Source organism: Mastomys coucha, unplaced genomic scaffold (assembly GCF_008632895.1).
Source record: "Mastomys coucha isolate ucsf_1 unplaced genomic scaffold, UCSF_Mcou_1 pScaffold22, whole genome shotgun sequence".
Classification (NCBI taxonomy): domain Eukaryota; kingdom Metazoa; phylum Chordata; class Mammalia; order Rodentia; family Muridae; genus Mastomys; species Mastomys coucha.
The window spans coordinates 255,292,099-255,310,486 of record NW_022196905.1 but is presented as its reverse complement, the minus strand read 5'-3'; the positions used below and the strand labels follow the sequence as shown (position 1 = coordinate 255,310,486).

The following is an 18,388-nucleotide window of genomic DNA, read 5'->3' as shown; positions in this document are numbered from 1 at the left end:
AGAAATCCGCCTGCCTCTGCCTCCCAAGTGCTGGGATTAAAAGTGTGCGCCACCACCGCCCGGCTGTGGACACGCATTCTTGAACATACATAAAACTTTGAAAGTTCTATAGATCTTGGTAGAAACTCATGATAGACAGCACTCTTCCACTGAGTCCCTTAAAATAACTTGAGAGAAGGGACCAATCTGAACAAAAGGCTCACATTTCCTGAGATTTGTTGGGGATACAGGAGATGGAATCTTTGCTAGCATACTCAAAGCTCCGACTTTAACTCAGGAGCCCCGCTGTAAGCTTATACAAATTGTATACAAATTGTTTTATAAATGGATTACATTTGTGTGTGCTAGTGTGTGTTTACACATGAATGTGACATGACACATATTTGAAGGTCAGAGGACAGCTGACTAGAGTCAGTGCTCTCCACCAAGTGGGTCCTAGGAATTGAATTTGGGGCATCAGGCCTGGCATCAAGTTCCTTTACCTAGTGAACCATCTTGCTAGATCGTCTTCCCTTGTTTCTTTGAAGTGAGATCTCAGAGTGTAATCCAGGTTGGCCTTGACAGGTGATCTTCAGGATTTGGAGGAATATGGGCAGGCATCCCTGTGGGCAGCTCTTGTGGTTTTTTGTTTTTTGTTTTTTGTTTTCCTCTTTTTGACCAGATAATCAAACAAAATATCCCGAGGATGCCTCCATGGACATATGGAGAACTTTTGGCAATAGTCACTTCCCTGCCCAGGTAGCTGATATAGTGCCTACAATCTTTTTAAAAATTATATTCATACAATATTTTTGATTATTTTTCCTTTCCATATCATTAACATAGTTCAAAAATGAAGTTGCAGATGGCCATTCTCCTCCTCAGAGATGCTTTATTCTAGTAATCATTAGAGTTAATTTTTAGAGGTTTTGTTTTCTTTCATACAGAAGTTTTCATATAAATCTCTGTCCACATTTATGACTATTTTTGGTACTTCTAGAACTGCTGACCAAAAGCCGAGGGGTATTTTAATGCTCTTGATTCTTTTCATAAAGCACCTCCCCCCCCCTTTTTCCTGTAGTTTTGTTTTTTTGCTATATATCACTGGCTGTCCTGGAACTCACTTCATAGACCAGTTTGGCCTTAAACTCAAGAGATTCTCCTGCCTCTGCCTCCTGAGTGCTGGGATTAAAGGCTTGTATCATCATGTCCTACATAAATTTTTTAAAATGTATTTTATGTACAGGTGTACACTGTAGCTCTTCAGACACACCAGAAGAGGGCATCAAATTCCATTACAGATGGCTGTGAGCCACCATGTGGTTGCAGGGAATTGAACTCAAGACCTCTGGAAGAGCAATCAGAGCAGTCAGAGCTCTTAACTGCTGAGCCATTTCTCTAGCCCATACATTTCTTTTCAAAAGCATTATGTAAGCTCTAGTGTGCTTCAGGGCAGCTGAGTATTTGTGTTTCACTACACTTCTTGAAGCTGATATATTGGAAAGAATTTTTTTCCTTATATTTAGGTCATATTTCTCCCCCCACCCCTCATCCTAGATCCTTCCTCCTCCCTGCAACCCAACTTCATGTTCTTCCTCTCTCACTTTCCAAAACAAACCCTACAAAAATGAAAATCAAACAAGAAAAAGCCCAATAAGATATACACATAAAAGCCAAACCAAAAGAAAAAGACCCCCAAAATCAACCCTGAAGTTTTTTGTGTTGTGTAACTCCTCCTGGGCATGGGGCCTGCCCTGGAGTGCAGTTAATATACCCAGTGACACTCCATTGGAGAAAACATTTTTCCTTCTGTCAGTGACTACCAATTGCAAATAGTTTTTTGGTTAAGGATTTGGGTGTCTACGCCAACTTCCTACTGTCAGTGTTGGAGCCCTGTCTGGGCATGCTGCCACGGTCTCTGTAAATTCCTGTGTGCATCAGTCTGACCTGTTGTTTCTTCAGAGTCGTCTATTATCTCTGGCTCTTATAATCTTTCTGACTCCACTTCTGCATAGATCCCAGAGCCTTGGGCCGGGGAGGAGGGCTTTAATGAAGACAGTGCTTGCCTAACGTGCACAAGGCCTTAGGTTCAATCTCCAGGACTACATAAAACTGGGCATGGTGATGCATGCTTGTCATATATATTTAGCCCCTACCTTTTGAGTGGTCCCAAACCTTGCGGAAACCCCATCTGGTCCTGCCAGAATTCCGTGTGCCAATTTCAATGGAAATGTTTATATCAAAAGTGAAGGGATGAGGAATGACTCATGTCGTTTTCTGTGCTTGGTTTGCAGAGCTCTAGAGACTAGTCCCAAGTGAGGCCATGCTCTCTAGCTAGCAAAGGTACAGCACCTCCATTGTAACATGTTCCACACAAAATACATGGCTTTCTGTTGGTGTTAGTGGCCAGGAACCCAATGGTATCTCAAGTTCCAGTAGCCTTCAGCCTTTCCCTCAGCTTATCACAGGGCTGATAGCTAGCCTAAAATCTCCACAAAACTGGGACAAGCTCTGGGGTATCTTCATCTACAGAGATACAAGCTAAACTGGGCTACAGAGAGGATACTGTTACAGTGGCCAAGAGCCGGAGACTAGCTAGGTCAGGGGCTTAGGGGGAAAATGTGCCCTACTTTTCTGCTGAGGGAACATAAGAAAATGACTCCTGGTGACACTGTTCCAGCCACTGATGAGTGCTCCGCTCAGTCCTCGCCAGAGAGACTGCTGCTTGCAGCCCGTGCAGTCGTCTGTGTGTCTCAGTGTCTACAAGACACAAAAATACACCTTCCTCTAAAAAGAGCTGCAAATGGAAGAAGGGGATTAAAACTAGGGTAGTTTATTAGCAGTACCAGACTTTTAAGCAGCGAGACAAAAATAATTCCTGAGAACAGAAGTAAAGCAGTGTAAACAATTCCTAAAGTAGTTTGCCGAGGTTGGCGGCATACAAAAATGTCAATTCTAGAGAGAAGTTGCTGAGAATTAAGATTTACTAGATTGATCTATGTGAGTGTTTTGCCTGCAAGTATGTGTGTACCATGAACATGGAGGTCAGAAGAAGACATCAAAAACATCCTCTGAAGGACTGAAGGGGCTGAAAGAGTTTGCAACCTTGTAGGAGGAACAACAATATCAACCAACTAGAACCCCCAGAGCTCCCAGGGACTAAACCACCAACCAAAGAGTACACATGGAGGGGACTCATGACTCCAGCTGCATATGTAGCAGAGGATGGCCTGGTTGGGCATCAGTAGGAAGAGAGGCCCATGGTCCTGTGAAGGCTCGATGCCGCAGTGTAGGAAAATGCCAGGGTGGGGAGTGGGTATGTGGGTAGGGGAGTACCCTCATAAAAGCAGGGAGACTGGGGATAGAATAGGGGATTTCCCGGGGGGGAAACTGGGAAAGTGGATAACATTTGAAATGTAAATTAAAAAAGTATCCAATTAAAAAAAAATCCTCTGGAACTGGAGTCATGAGTGGTTGTGAGCTGCCGGGTGGATGCTAAGAACTGAACCCAGGACCTCTGCAAGGGGAGCCGGTGCTCTAAAACAGTAGGCCATCTGCCCAGCTCCGCTGAGAATTGAAATGGTTATATATCTGGCTATGGCAAGTTGATATGGATGCATCGACTTCTAGCTTCTAGTTTTTTTTTTTTTTTTCCTTGCATGGGCTCTACATTTTCTGAAGTTGCTTAGCACAGGGGGAAAAAAAAAAAAAAGACAAAGTAAGAGAGAGATCCATTTCAAATTCGGTCCCAACCAGCATATTTGAGAGGCAGTCATGTATCTGAATCTCACCTGGGGTCCAGAACAGCCAAACTCCAATAGCTGCAAGTAGTAGATACCATGCTCAGAATAAGGTTTCACTTGGGCATGCCAGACTCCAAGGCTCACCGTTCGAGAGCCAACAGGCCTTCACCCATGTTGAGCAAAGAACTTTGAGGGAGATAACAAGTCACCAGAGATCTATTTTCTTTCTTTTTTTTTTTTAAGAATTTTATTTATTATTATAAATGAGTACATAGAAGAGGGTATCAGATTTCATTACGGGTGGTTGTGAGCCACCATGTGGTTGCTGGGATTTGAACTCACGACCTTCGGAAGAGCAGTCAGTGGTCTTACCCGCTGAGCCTTCTCACCAGCCCCCAGAGATCTATTTTCAATCTTGCTTTTACCTTAGACATACTCTCTGGGCTATATGACTACCATTTTCTCAAAATTGTTGATCTTGTTGGCTGTTGGTAGCCTTTTGTAATATTAACTTGCTTCAAAGAACTGAAGGTTAATAGAGACCTATGAGAGTCAATGTGCTTATTGTAGGCTAGCCTCTGAAATCTGTAGATTTAGAGCACAAATGGTTTTATTTTGTTACTTAGTAAGATAATATAAAATGTAGTCTTTTAAAAGAACAAGGAGCCTTGTTGATGTGGTTTAAGCAGTGTCCTTTGTCCATTTGCCCAGTTTGGCCCTTGTTTCTTTCAAAAGCTCCCCTTTCAGTGTAGCCCATGTTATTAACTGCATAAGAACCCAGAGCCCGAGACCCTTCTCCATTTGTTCCATAGCCTGTATGTCCTGATGTGTGAACTAAGGCACCAGTGTGTCTGCTGATAGAGACAGCCCTGGCGACAGAAAGGGCCCTTTGAGCACCACAGAGACAACTGAGGCTCTCTTTGGTCCTAAGAATATTGTACTAGGCAGCCTTTGGCTGAAGAAACTAGACAAAAATTCATGCCATTTAACAATGGGAGTCACATCTGGATATGGAGTATGGAGGGGTCTATGTTGTCCTCTTCCAGTATCAGATCAATGACACTTGAACAGTCTTCAGGTGACAACACAGATGCACTGTGATGTAAGAAGGGAGAGAACACCATTTCATAGTACTCAGTCCCAAAGTTACATATCCCCTCTTCATGATCTCTTGAGCAAGCATTCTGTGCATTGATTTAAATGTATCAGTTGAAGCCTCAGGAGCCTGAAGCCAGATTACCTACACCGTGCCAAGCCAGGGCTACATGGCAAGGCCCTGTCTCAAAAAACAAGAAACAAAAAGTATCTGGAGCAAGTATTCTTTGGGGATTTCTTTTTGGGGAGTGGGGGGTGGAGGGTTCATATGTCTGTGTGTGGTCTGCATGTATGTATGTGTACATTTATATGTATGTGCACACGTGTGTAGGTGAACATATTCATGTGGAGGTTGATACTAAGAGTCGTCCTTACTCATGGATGCATGGTCTCTCAGTTGAACTCAGAGCTTCCCACCAAGGCTGGTCTAGTTAGCCAGCTTGGTCCGGTAATCCCATCTTTATCTCTCTGGGATTGCATACTGTTGGGCTACCCTGCCCACTCTGGCCCACGTCATTGCTCAAGTAAGCATGCCAGGCCGTTTATTCACTAAGCCCTCTCTCCTTCCAGCTACCATGCTGCTAGTTGGGATGAGCAGGCTTGGATGAAATGAACATAAACATTGCAATCGAGTCCACACAAAGTGAGAACGCAGCCCCATCAGCTTCTAGAGGGATTTCATAGCCAGACCAGTGCTGGCCATTTTCTCCAAATGAAAAAGTAGTATTGAATTTGACTCTATCTTTCATATAAGGCTACAAAACCTCAAATTTTGCTTTATATCAAAGGGAGCAGGGACACGAGTTTGTCTTTCCTGTAGATGACAGAGCAAAAAGCCACTGACTTGCTGTTTCTCTTGTTTTTAGTCTTAAGCCATTCAGGAAGAGAAGGTAGCCCATTACACCAGGATCACATGTTCTGAGTGTATGAATGAGTGAATTATTATTTTGTTTTTTCAAGATAGGTTTCTCTGTATTACAGCCCTGGCCATCCTGGAAATCACTCTGTTCACTAAGCTGGCCTTGAACTTGGAGATCTGCCTGCTAGTACTGGATTAAAGGCATGCAGAATTATTAACAATAATAAATTTTTCTAAAAAATTCCCAAGGTATGTCATATCTATCTTAAAATGCAAATTAGTAATTGTGTATCTTCAAAATAAGAGAGGTGGGCTAGTGAGATGGCTCAGCGAGTAAGAGCACTGACTGTTCTTCCAAAGGTCCTGAGTTCAAATCCCAACAACCATATGGTGGCTCTCAACCACCCGTAATGAGATCTGACACCCTCTTCTGGTGTGTCTGAAGACAGCAAATAGTGTACTTATCTATAAGAATAAATAAATCTTTGGCCAGAGTGAGCAGGGACTCAGCGAGTAGGGCCAACCAGAGTGAGCAGGGTTGATTGGAATGAGTAGAGGTCTGAAATTCAATTCCCAACACACACATGAAGGCTCACAGCCATCTATACAGCTACAGTGTACTCATATATATAAAATAAATAAAATCTTTTAAAAAAAAAAGATGTGTTTTTTTAAGATTTTTTATTTATGTAGTTTTCTTCAGACACACCAGAAGAGGGCATCAGATTCCATCACACAGATGGTTGTGAGCCACCATGTGGTTGCTGGGAATTGAACTCAGGCCTTCTGGAAGCACAGTCAGTGCTTTTAGTTACAGAGCCATCTCTTCAGCCCGAGATGTGTTTATTTTTGAGAAAGGGTCTTACTATTCAGCCCTGGCTGTCCCCGGGAACTTTCAAAGTAGACTAGGCTGGCCTTGAACTCACAGAAACTAGCCTGCTTCTGCCCCTGAGGCAGGTACCACTATGCTGGGCTTATACTTTTTTGACTTATGAATGTTGTGTAGCACATGTGTTAGGGTGCCCTCCCAAGTTCAGAAGGTATCAAGTGTCTTGAAGCTAGAGCTACAGCTGGCTGTGGGTGCTGGTAATCAAACTTGGGTCCTCTGGAAGGGCAGCAAGCTGTCTGAACCACCAAGCCACCTCTTCATCCCTTGGGGTATCTGTTCAGGGAAAAGTGTCATTGTCTTTTCATGAAGGTAACCAGGTACAACCATTTGATTACTATCTTCTGAAATACATGAGTTCATTCAAAGTTAGGGCAACAAACTTGCATCCTAAGTGTGGACAAAATTCACACAGAAAGGTAGAATTCTAGCTTCTCTTTAATCACTGAATTTATGTGTACAAACAACCATAGGGGAGTTCAGGTGACTAAGATTTTGTGGGGACAGTTTTTGCACATGAAGGACAATTACATGCTCCATTCTTTTTCTTGTAACTATTAAGACACATTGCCATAGACACAAAAACTTAAAGCCATAGATCGCTGCACTTATATTTACAAAGAGCCACGAGCAGACATGCATTTCTCCTTCAGCCGGAGAGCTTAAATAGATGCTTTGAGCGTTAAGGCAGTGACAAGTACAAAACAACAGAAAATCTAAGTTAAGGCTTTATGTCTTATTCTGAAACTCACATTCACAGGCGACTGTGACCATAAGCACTGTTTAGCTCCTGGGTTGCATTCATCTGCTGGGTTGTTATTAGTCCATTCCTGAGTCCTTTGCACCCAGTGAAGGGGACAGGACAACAGCAATACCAATTTCTTTAATGAGTCATCACCAGTCCCCTTAGGTTCTATTATGAAGGTTCAGCTTTTGGCAGCACAAACATGCCACAGAAAGAACAGGGCTTTTCTAGACTAGATTGGAAGGGTCCCCAGGCTGTGTTCATTCTGAATTTGCCTCAGAGTTGGGCAACAGCTATGAATCCATGATCTACTTAGCACAGAGAGCCCCCCAAGGCATGCCTGACCTCGCTCTTCCCTCAGAAGGAGAGAGTGTTCTTAACCACTGAAGCAATTGGTGTCCAGATTTTTCTTCTTTAAAGAATATATCACAACAGAATCTAGATTAGGATACTTTAGATGGGTCTATTCTACAATTGCTAGAATCAAGGTACATATACTATGCTTGCCAGACCGAAGAGCTTCCTTCAAGGAAAAGGTGGAGGTGGATGGAAGGAAAGATGGTGTGGGCCCTGTTCTCCTATCAAGATTACAAGTGCAGCATACTGACAGGGGCTGGGCAGGAAGGCCTTTTCCTCATCCTATATCTTCCTTTCTAATTCTTAGAGGGTCTCAAGTCCATTATGGGAAGCAGTTGGGTAGGCCCCGTGGTCTACTGTGGAGCAGGAAGGATGTTTTTCGGGGTGGTGATGTATTCAGAAAAAATGTTTTGCTTTTGCTTGCCATGAGGTCATTGGTAGCTGGTGCCCTCGGGGTAGTATTAGGATGGGGACAAGTCACAGGAGAGACGAAGGAATAATTAATGATCGAAAGGTTGGGATATTTTCAGCTTCATCTCTACCTCCCAACCCACCGGGAAGGGTGATACTCAAGGTTAAATTGATCACTAATGGTTTAACATCTACCCAAACAACGAAGCAGCCATTAACCCTATGAGACTGACTTTGGAGGTTTCTACAAGGCTAACACAAATATTCTTGGTAAGTGGCATGCCTAGAGAAGGCGTGGAAGTCCTCTGCCCCTTTCCACCCAGCCTACCCTTCACAGAAACAGTATCCCTGAGTTCTAGTAAGTTAACTGAGCACAAAAAGTGGGGAGTCACAGGAACCCCAATTTATAAAAAGCTAGAAGCTCTGGGGTCGACCAGGAAGTACCCTCTAGCATTGTGTACTCACAGGTGGCTGCCACCTGGCACGTGGCAATCCCACAGATTTGGTCACAGAGATCTTTTTGATCAACACTATTGAGGGGGCAGAGGAAAGCTTGTCCACAAAGCAGGATGAACCCAAGATGAACAAAACTGCGGGTGTCCACAGTGTGCGTCTCCACAGGCGGGATGCCTTCCTCTTACTAAAACTTCCATTTACACTAAGTGCTTGCTGTTCTCACACTGGCCAGTAACCTCACAGCAGGAGAAGAACGGCGCAAGAAGCTGGCAGCAGTCACAGCTCAGGAACGGCAGAGACTAAAAACTGTCATAAAAGCTAAAGACAGCTGTAGCTTCCCTTGGTACTTCCAAGTCAGAGGGACATGACAAGGCAAGGTGGTGGCATCTCAGGAGTCAGCAGCCACACAAGCATTGTCTAAGCATCTGAGGTGCCCTTTATGCGGGGGTGCCATTTAAGTGTGCTATACTCAGTTAAAGCAGTTGCAAAGCTTGCACCCTATCACCAGGTAAGCTTGGCATTAGCTAAACAGCTCTAAGTTTTGCAGTGTAAAATGCTTTTTTAAAAAAAGAGAATAGCTACAGAGGAGCAAACTTAGGCGACATTTTAGATCAACACTTTACACTTTATAATACACTCACATTTGCACACCAATCTTGTGGTCACGAGTACAAAACACCAAGAACTGCAGAGAATCTAAACAGCTGCCCCACTGACTACATCCCCAGTCGGTGCCGCTGTCCTTGACCCATGTTCTAAACCCACAAGGAGGGGGGGATGCCTGGCTGCACCTTCAGAAGCTGGAGACAGCGTGCAGCTCTGCACATGTCTGGGTTTCTACAGAGCTGAACTGGGACTCCATTGTATTCCAGGCCAAATCGGCTAGAAGGAAGTCATCCATTGCTGTCTGAGTTTCGTTGCTGGTGAGGAACAAGCTCCCCAGGGGCTCGAAGCCAGAACTCATGGTCTGTGTTTCTGTGCTGCTCAACTGGACCTTGCTCTCCAGAGCAGGGGCGTGCTGACCTGGGGAGGCTCCTTCGGTTTGGGTCTCTGTGTCAGAAGAGTCAGTACTCATAGAGAAGCTGGAGTGTTTCAGAATGCTGCCCAGGGGCAGGTGAGGACTACTGTCTAAGAAGAAGTTTAAGTCTGTTTGTGTCTGTGTGTCAAACATCTCAAGGCCCAGGAAGCCTGACCCTGCCCTGAACCCATAGGGCTGTGTGGAGGGGTCTGAGAGGAAGACGTCAGTCTGCGTCTCGATGTCCAGGGACTCCAAGACTGGCTCAGTGCTCATGGAGCTAAGTTCACTCTCCTCAGTCTGAGTCTGGATATTTGAGGCTGAGAGGAACTCTTCAATATCAAAATCGATCCCAGAATTCTGCGCTGAGCCTGATGGGAGCTGGGCATCAGGCCCAGGGTTTGTGTCGGACAAGAGACTCCGGTTATCCAGTGTTTGACCTGGCAGATTACTTGACAAGATGTTTTCTAAGTCACTCAGTAGGTCTATGGTTTGGGTTTGATTATCTGTCATGTTTTGTGGAGGAAGCATGCTGTTCTGGGCACTGAAGGTTAACACGGGTGCAGACTTTTCCATGACTACTTGGCTTAAGATCTTAGGGTCACTCTGAGGTAAAAGACCATGAGTTACTGTCTCTGCAACTAAGCTGCTACTCATGATGGTATCAGTGGGAACACTGTATGATGCATGGACACTTTCAAAAATGTCCCCACACAGGCCAGTGTGGCCCACCGGCACTGAGTCATCTGTGCGGTTCTGCATCCTGCTGGTCTGGGTTTCTCTGGAGACCCCACCAGGCTGGAAACAGGCGTCTATGAATGCATCTGTCTGAGCAGCTATGGATGAAGTGACCTTAGAGCCGGGCACCAATGTCTGGGTGTGGACGCTAACTGGAAGGGACACTTGAGAATCAAACGACAGGTCAGTCTGCGAACACGATGACACAGAGGAATCAGGGCCAAGCCACTGAGCAGAGGGTATCAAGTTGGCTGAGGCATAGGACAGATCCGTCTGCACGTTGGTTGAGGAAATGCTGTTCTTCTGACACACACTCCCTACCTCTTGTAAAGGACTACACAGACTTTTACCCAAGTTCACCTGAACACCTGTAGTCATTGGCTCAACAACAGGACTGATAATTTTTGAGAGAGGTAGGCTCTCCTTCAGAGAGCAGGCCTCTGAATCCAGGCTGAGGATCAAGGTTCCTACTGACAAGGGTACTAAGTGCACAGCACCCGCTGCAGAACTGTGATCCATGCCTAACACCACAGGCTGGGCCGAGGAGTCCGCTGTAGGCACAAAGACAGGCACAGAGGAAAACTGCATGACCGGAAGTTTAACCAGAGCCACCTTGGGCTTTGGTAACAGCAACTTCTGGGGACACCTGGGAGGTGTTGAGATGCTCTGCCTTTTGGGGTGGGAGCTACAAGAGTCTTCAAGGGATGCTGCCAGCTTTACTTCCGAAGCATCTGGCTCATGAGTGTCTTGTCCAGGGGCTGGTTGGTCGCTCAGTGGTTCAATGGTCTTACTGGACAACTTTTGGCTTTGCAGGTAGCTTTCCATTTTCCTTTTTTTACTGGGTGGGTCTCTGGAACAGTAACAAAACAAAAATAAATTTTAAGATGAAACTTACATTTATTTATGTGCATGCATGTGTCTCTGTGTTAGGTATGTGTACATGGTGACAGAGGTTGAAGTGGGTATGGGACTCCTTGGAGCTAGAGTGATAGGTGGTTTTGAGCTGCTTGAGATGTGTCCTGGGAACCAGACTCAGATATTCTGTAAGAGTAGAAAGCTGTCCCAACAGCTGAGTCATCCATCTCTGCAGCCCCTAATGGGTAGCCTTGGCTGAGTACCTCACCATAGCTTCATTGCTCTGTGACATTTCCCACAGGAGAGGGGGATTCAGATGGTGGTGCTGCTTGCCTTCTGGCATCGCTGAGAGTGAGGCTGACACTCAGAAACATACCTCTTGCCAGGGACTTACTCTAGCTCTCGCCTCAACTTTTGGAACCCCTCCTAAGGGATTTCCCACATGTGTTAAATACACTCCATTCTCAACTTGAGGAGTTTTTTTAAAAATTCCATTTTTTAATTACATTTATTTCTTATGAATGTACAGTGTGTCATAGCACATTTGTTTTGTGGTGGTCAGAACAACTCTCAGGAATTGGTTCTCTCCTTCTACCACATGGGTCCTGAGGCTCAAACTCAGGTTATCAGGTTTGAAGGCAAGAGCCTTTACTCACTGAGCCATCTCTCTGGTTAGATCTTTAAAATGAGGAACTTTAAAAATCAAGAAGCTTATAAGTATCATACCTAAAGCAGAAAGCTACTACACCAAATATAAATTTGCTATTTTAAAAAGAAATTTAAAGCTGACCTGTAATTATTATCCCAGCTACACAGGAGGCTGAGGAAGGATGTTTAAGAGCAGCCTAAGGTACAGAGTGAGTCCAGGGCCAGCATCAAAGAAGAGGAGAGTGTGAGAGCCGGATGTGACTCAGGCTGAGCCCTTGCCCAGCATTCACGAGGCCCCGAGTCAATCCTCAGCACCACAGAATGTGAGGAAACAGACAAATGAAATCAGAGTCACAGTCTAACTTCGAGCTCTCAGTAATTGGTCTCTCTAGAGAGAAGATGCTGGAAGTGGAGTTCTTCTGATGGGAATAGGAAGGGAACAGTGGGAACTGTGTGCTGGAGAGGCGGCTCAGCGGTTAAGGGCACATGCTGCTTTCCAGAGGATCTGAATTTGGTTTCCAGCATCCACATCAGGCAAGTCACACCACCGGTAACTCCAGCTCCGGGGGATCCAATGCCCTCTTCTAGCCTCTGCAGGAACCTGCATACACATGCCGTTCACATACACATACTGATATACACATAGACATGTAAGTAAAAATAAAAATCTTTAAAACCACAAAACACCTGGATCAGTTTCTCAGGCTGTGTTGGGCACTGCAGCATACACACACCTGTAACCCCAGCACCTGGGAGGCTAAAGCAGGGGGACACACTTGTTATCATTAGGTCCAGCCTCAAATACAAAAATAAAGAGGATCCTGGCCCAAGGGCTCTTTCATTATTACTCTGCTATTCCAGAAGCACCCTTTTATTATAAAGCCATAGGTTTTTCCCCCTGTTCCTTCCGTTCTCTATGCAGCTGGCTCCTTAGGAGGTCCCATTTCTAGCTCCTCACAGCTACTCAACAGCATCTCTCTGTTTTACCTGTGTTCTGCAGGGATCTCATGGCCAGTTCGGTAGATGTGAGACTGCAGTGCAGTTCTGCTGGCGTAGGGGCAGCCACACGTACACTGGAAGGTCTTGCCACAATCCTCCTCGTGTCTTTTCAGGTCCCACTCCGTGCCGTAGGAATTACTGCACTTACTGCATTTGTGCTTCTTCTCTGCATGCATTTTCATAAAGTGCTGCAGAGAACATGGTGGAGATGAAGACAAGAGACAGCATCACATTAAGATCCACCCACACACCCAACTTCCCCACAGTCATCAGGTACTACATTTGCCAGTATACAAACCTCAGTCTAACATATGCCTCTCCTTATGCACAGTGGGCAGGCTGCCTTGGAACCAACCCATGTATTCAGATTCTCAGCTACACTTAAGTGCTGTGGGCAAGAATATATAGTGTATTGGCTAGGTTTATGCCAACTTGACATAAACTAGAGTTATCTGAAAGGAGGGAGCCTCTGTTGAGAAAATGCCTCAATAAGATCAGGCTGTAGGATGTTTTCTTTTCTTTTGGTTTTTCAAGACAGGGTTTCTCTGTGTAGCCCTGGCTGTCCTGGAACTTACTCTGTAGACCAGGCTGGCCTTGAACTCAGAAATCTGCCTGCCTCTGCCTCCCAAGTGCTGGGATTAAAGGCATGCACCACCACCGCCCAGCTTTCTTTTCTTTCTTTCTTTTTTTTTTTTTCGAGACAGAGTTTCTCTGTGTAGCCTTGGCTGTCCTGGAACTCACTCTGTAGACCAGGCTGGCCTCGAACTCAGAAATCCACCTGCCTCTGCTTCCCAAGTGCTGGGATTAAAGTCCTGCCCAGCAGGAGGTGGAGGGCCCAGCCCATCCTTGGGCTGGTAGTCCTGGGTTCTACAAGGAAGCATGCTGAGCAGACCATGATGAGCAAACCAGTAAAGGAAGCAGCACTCTCTGTGGCCTCTGCATCAGCTCCAGGTTCCAGCCCTGCTTGAGTTCCTGTCCTGACTTCCTCCAATGATGGATTATGACCCAGAAGTGAAGCTGAATAAACCCTTGCCCCCTCAACTTGCTTTTTTAGTCATGGTGTTTCATTACAACAGTAGTAATCTGACTAAGACATAGTCTCTGCAGTGTCCTCAAGACTGCAGAATGGCAGGAACCACTTCATTTTTTTAAAAATTCTTATTTTTACTTTTGTGCATCTGTGTGCGTGCATGTGAACACGAGCCCACTGTCAGCAGGGCCAGAAGACAGGTAAGATTTTGGTGGCGTTCCAGGTGGCTTCGAACCACCTGGCATGGCTGTTGGGAATGGAACTTCAGTTTTTTCTAAGAGTAGTATGTACTTTTAGCCACTGAGCCATCTCTCCAACTCAGGTTCCATATCTTCAGTCTCAAATCTTTCTTTTCTCAACAGGCAGATCCCTTCCTCCCTACAAGACAGCAGCCTCTTTTTGGCCTTCCGAATGTTCCTCCCTACTGGCTTTGTGTCTGCTCTTGCCCTCAGGGGCACATATACGCAAGGGTGTGCAGCATAAATGTTCTGACGCTCGGCTGGATTGTTTCGTCCTCTACAAACCTGGGTATGGGCATTTTACTTCAGAACAAGCCTCATCTTACACCCACACTGACTGAGGAACCACTGTGTGGGACCTGCCCAGCAGCCCCACAGAACTCACACTTGGATCTCTGGGTATGCCTGCTCAGCAGGTACAGCACACACTGAGTCTATGCCATCTATATGCCACTGTGCTGGTCTGATGGCTTCACAGGCTCAGATATTTGAATCCTTGGCCCCCAAAGGACTAGTGGTGCTGTTTGGTTAAGTTTAGGAGGTGTGGTGTAGCTGGTGAAAGTATGGCACTGGGGATGGACTTTGAGGCTTTAAAGCCACATGTTCTTCCTGTTTGCAGTTTAAACTATTCCTGCTTGCAGTTTAAGACATGAACATTCAACTTTTGCTCCACCATTATGCCTGCTGCCATGCTCGCAGACATGATGGATCCTCACTTTTCTGGAACTGTAAGCCACTTCCGTCTATATCACTTCCTTCTATAAGCTGCCTCACTCATGGTGGTTTTATTTTAAAAAATCGTTTTTATTTTACGTGTATGGGTATTTTACGTGCATGTATGTCTAGGTACAACATGTGTATAGTTCCTACAGGGGCCAGGAGAGAAGGTAGGATTTCTTGGAACTGCAGCTACAGACATTTGCAAGTTTTGCTGAGTGGGTGCTGGGAACTGTGTGTAGGTCCTCCTCAGGAAGAGCAACCAGTGCCCTTAACCACATCTCTCCAGCCTGATCATAGTGTTTTATCATGGTAATAGCAAAGTAATGAACACATACACCTTGGGAACAGCATAGTGACATACCTGTTTAACCAGAGAAAACTGAGAAAATGGTCTGTCAGGGCCTCGAGGACATCCTTTGATTGGACAACAGTAGAATTTTGGTATAGTTTTCAAATCTTTTCTTATTGTTGGATTTACTATGCCATCCTGCAAAAGTAAAACCCAGCAGTTATCATCTTTTCTTTTCTTTCTTTCTTTTTTTTTTCTTTTTCTTTTTTTTTTTTTGGTTTTTCGAGGCAGGGTTTCTCTGTGTAGCCCTGGCTGTCCCGGAACTCACTCTGTAGACCAGGCTGGCCTCGAACTCAGAAATTCACCTGCCTCTGCTTCCCAAGTGCTAGGATTAAATAAAGGTGTGCACCACCACCGCCCCGATGGCTCTTTTCTTTTTTTTAAGATAGAGTCTCTCTATGTAGATCAAGCAGGCCTCAAAATCAAAGATTTGCCTGGAATTAAAGGTGCCTGCAGCACTACACCTGGCTGAGCAATTGTCTTACAAAAGCCCTCATGCCAAGCTGCTGACAGACATAGCCTTCCCAGCCCCCACACACCAAGCTGGCCTTGTTCCTGGGTGTCATCCTCACCCACACTCTCAGTCTCAGCCCCTGAGAAAATTCCTGTGAGAAGGATATGGGCCTCATTGGGAGCACAGCGGCTTTCCATTTTTTACTGTGTGTATGAGTCTGCACACACATGCATGATGTGCAAATGTATAAAGGTCAGAGGTCAGCATCAAGCCGAAATTAGTCTCCATTTTATTTTTACTTTCAAGAAGTATGGTTACTTATTTAATATGTGTATGCACGTGCCACAGAAAACATGTAGAAATTAGAGGACACCAATCTGTGGTGGCACATGCCTTTAATTCCAGCACTTGGGAGGCAGAGGCAGGCGAATTTCTGAGTTCGAGGCCAGCCTGGTCTACAGAGTGAGTTCCAGGACAGCCAGGGCTATACAGAGAAACCCTGTCTCAAAAAAAATCTAAAGTTAGAGGACAATTTGTCAAAGTCCCTTGTTCTGTCATGTGTGTCCAGGGACTGCCCTTAGGGCATTAGGCTGGACAGCCCAGTACTTGACCTGGTGGGCTGTCTCACTGGCCCTCCATCCTATTTTTTGAGACACGGTCCCTTACTGTGATGGCTAGTCTTGGTTGTCAACTTGACTATGTCTGGATGAGCTGCAATCCAAAACTGGAGTTCACACCTGTGAGAGATCCTTTTGCTTGGTTTGAAATGGACATTTGAGGTAGGAAGACATACCTTCAATGTGTGCCTCGCCGTCTGCTGGCAGTCTATATAAGAACATGGAAGCAGGAAGCTTCTGCTCTGTGCCTGCCTGCCCTCTCCTTGCTAGCACATCCATCCCTTCACTGGCATTGGCGCCTACTTCTGTGGGACTCCAGCACATACTGAAGACCAGCTGAGACTTTCAGCCTTGTGGACTGAGCAACTACTTGATATTTGAACTTTCTGTTCATAGCCAGTAATTGTTAGATTAGCTAGACTGCAGCCTGTAAGATCCCCCCTAAATATATGTAATATATTATATTAAATATGTATTTATATTTATATTATATATTTTACAATATATATTGAAATTATATATATAATTTATATATATATATATAATTTTCATCCTGTAAGCTCAGTTACTGGAGAACCCTGACTGATACACTCACTGAACGTGGAGCTCTTCAACTCCACTAGGCTGGTGGCTAAGGAACTCCAGCGTTTTTCTTGGCTACCTTCCCAGACAGCACTAATGTAGGCGTGGCCCCCACACTTGGGTCCTCATGTATGCACCACATGCACTTTATAGACTGAGCCGCCTACCAGATTATGTGAAGACCCCCCCCTCTGTACCCCCATTGTACTGAGAACTGAACCTAGGTCCTCACACATGCTGGGCAAGTGCTTTAGCAGTGAGCTGTGTTTCCAGCTGGGACTTGGATCTGATCATTATCCTATCACCTAAAGTATTCAAAATAGTCTGAATGTAGGCTCTGGCTGTCGGTGGTGTAATGAGCAATACAAGGTCCTATGCACTCCCTATTAACCCTTCTGTTGTTTTATTTTATGTATATGGGCATTTTGTGTGGTTGGTGCCCACTGAGGCCAGGAGAAGGCATTCGATCCTCTGGACTGGAGTTACAGATTACAGATGGCTGTGAGCTGCCAGTACTAACCACTGAGTCACCTCCTTAATTCTGGTAAGTTTTTGCTAAGTGTGCAACTCAATTTTTCTTAACCCACTATTGTACCATATCCAGTTCCTCCTCCCAAACTTCCCTTTACAATGCTTCACTAAGTAGTCTAGGCTGGCCTTGAACTTCTCCATCCACCTCAGACTCAGAAGTAGCCTGGAATGTTTGTGCTACCATGTCCAGCTTTTAAAATATTTTCTCTAATTTCTTTATTTGTTTAATTCTGGGCCAGGGAGATGGTCCATGTTACCCATGGACAGAGTTCAATCCCTAGAACCAATGATAGAAGGTGTGAGCCATTGCTTAAAAGTTGTCCTCTGACAACAAGAGTAAGCTGGCTAATAATAATAATAATAACAACAACAATAATAATGATAATAATATGTAAAGTATTTTAAGAGACATGGCTTTTAATATGTTACTCGGGATGGCTCTGAGGCTCAAATTAGCCTCCTCCCTCAGTCTCTGGATGTACACACACCACCATACCAGGCTATAAGTGACTTCAACTGGGAGTTTTAAAAAGTTTAAATGCATGTGTATGTCCTATGTGTGGAGGTTAGAGAAAACCTTGGGTGACGCCCTCAGGATTGAGAGTGTCTCATTGGCTGGAATTTGCTAGCCCTGGAATTACAAGCACATGCTACTTTCCCACACCAGGCAATTTTACTTGCGTTCTACGGGGGATCAAATTCAGGTCCTCTGTGTGGCTACCCATATCTCAGACTCCTGGTGGCTTCAGACCCACTTCTTGTCTGCTCCCTCCCAGATGGCTGTAAAGGAGTGGGCAGAGGCCTGCTTGTCTCAGGGTCATTAGAGAAAGAAGTGAGTGGCAGGTTCAGGTGGTAGCTGCTGCAGAGTGCCTAGAAATCCTATTCCTCTGGCATCCCACTAAGAGGCACAGGACACTGAGACACGGCTTCCTCTGTCTGCTATGCATCAGTCTCCCCTAGGTCCTCAGAGGTACACGTGGTCTTGCTGACTGTGCGTTTGCTGAGAGAAGAAACCCCTTTGCCACTAATGACCAACCAACCCCATCTTACAGAGTTACTGATTTTTTTGATCAGTTCCCC

General features: G+C 45.2%; 1 protein-coding gene across 1 annotated transcript in view; it reads right to left on the bottom strand.

Annotated features, from left to right (window-relative positions):
- Positions 1–6,982: 6,982 nt before the first annotated feature.
- Positions 6,983–18,388, bottom strand: part of Atmin (ATM interactor) — an 18,857-nt gene continuing 7,451 nt past the window's right edge. The window contains exons 2-4 of the mRNA XM_031341524.1: positions 15,137–15,262; positions 12,775–12,974; positions 6,983–11,134 (exon numbers count right to left, since the gene is read on the bottom strand). Coding sequence (XP_031197384.1) covers positions 9,325–11,134; positions 12,775–12,974; positions 15,137–15,262 — 2,136 coding nt within the window. The 3' untranslated portion in view covers positions 6,983–9,324. The remainder of the gene's footprint in view (positions 11,135–12,774; positions 12,975–15,136; positions 15,263–18,388) is intronic.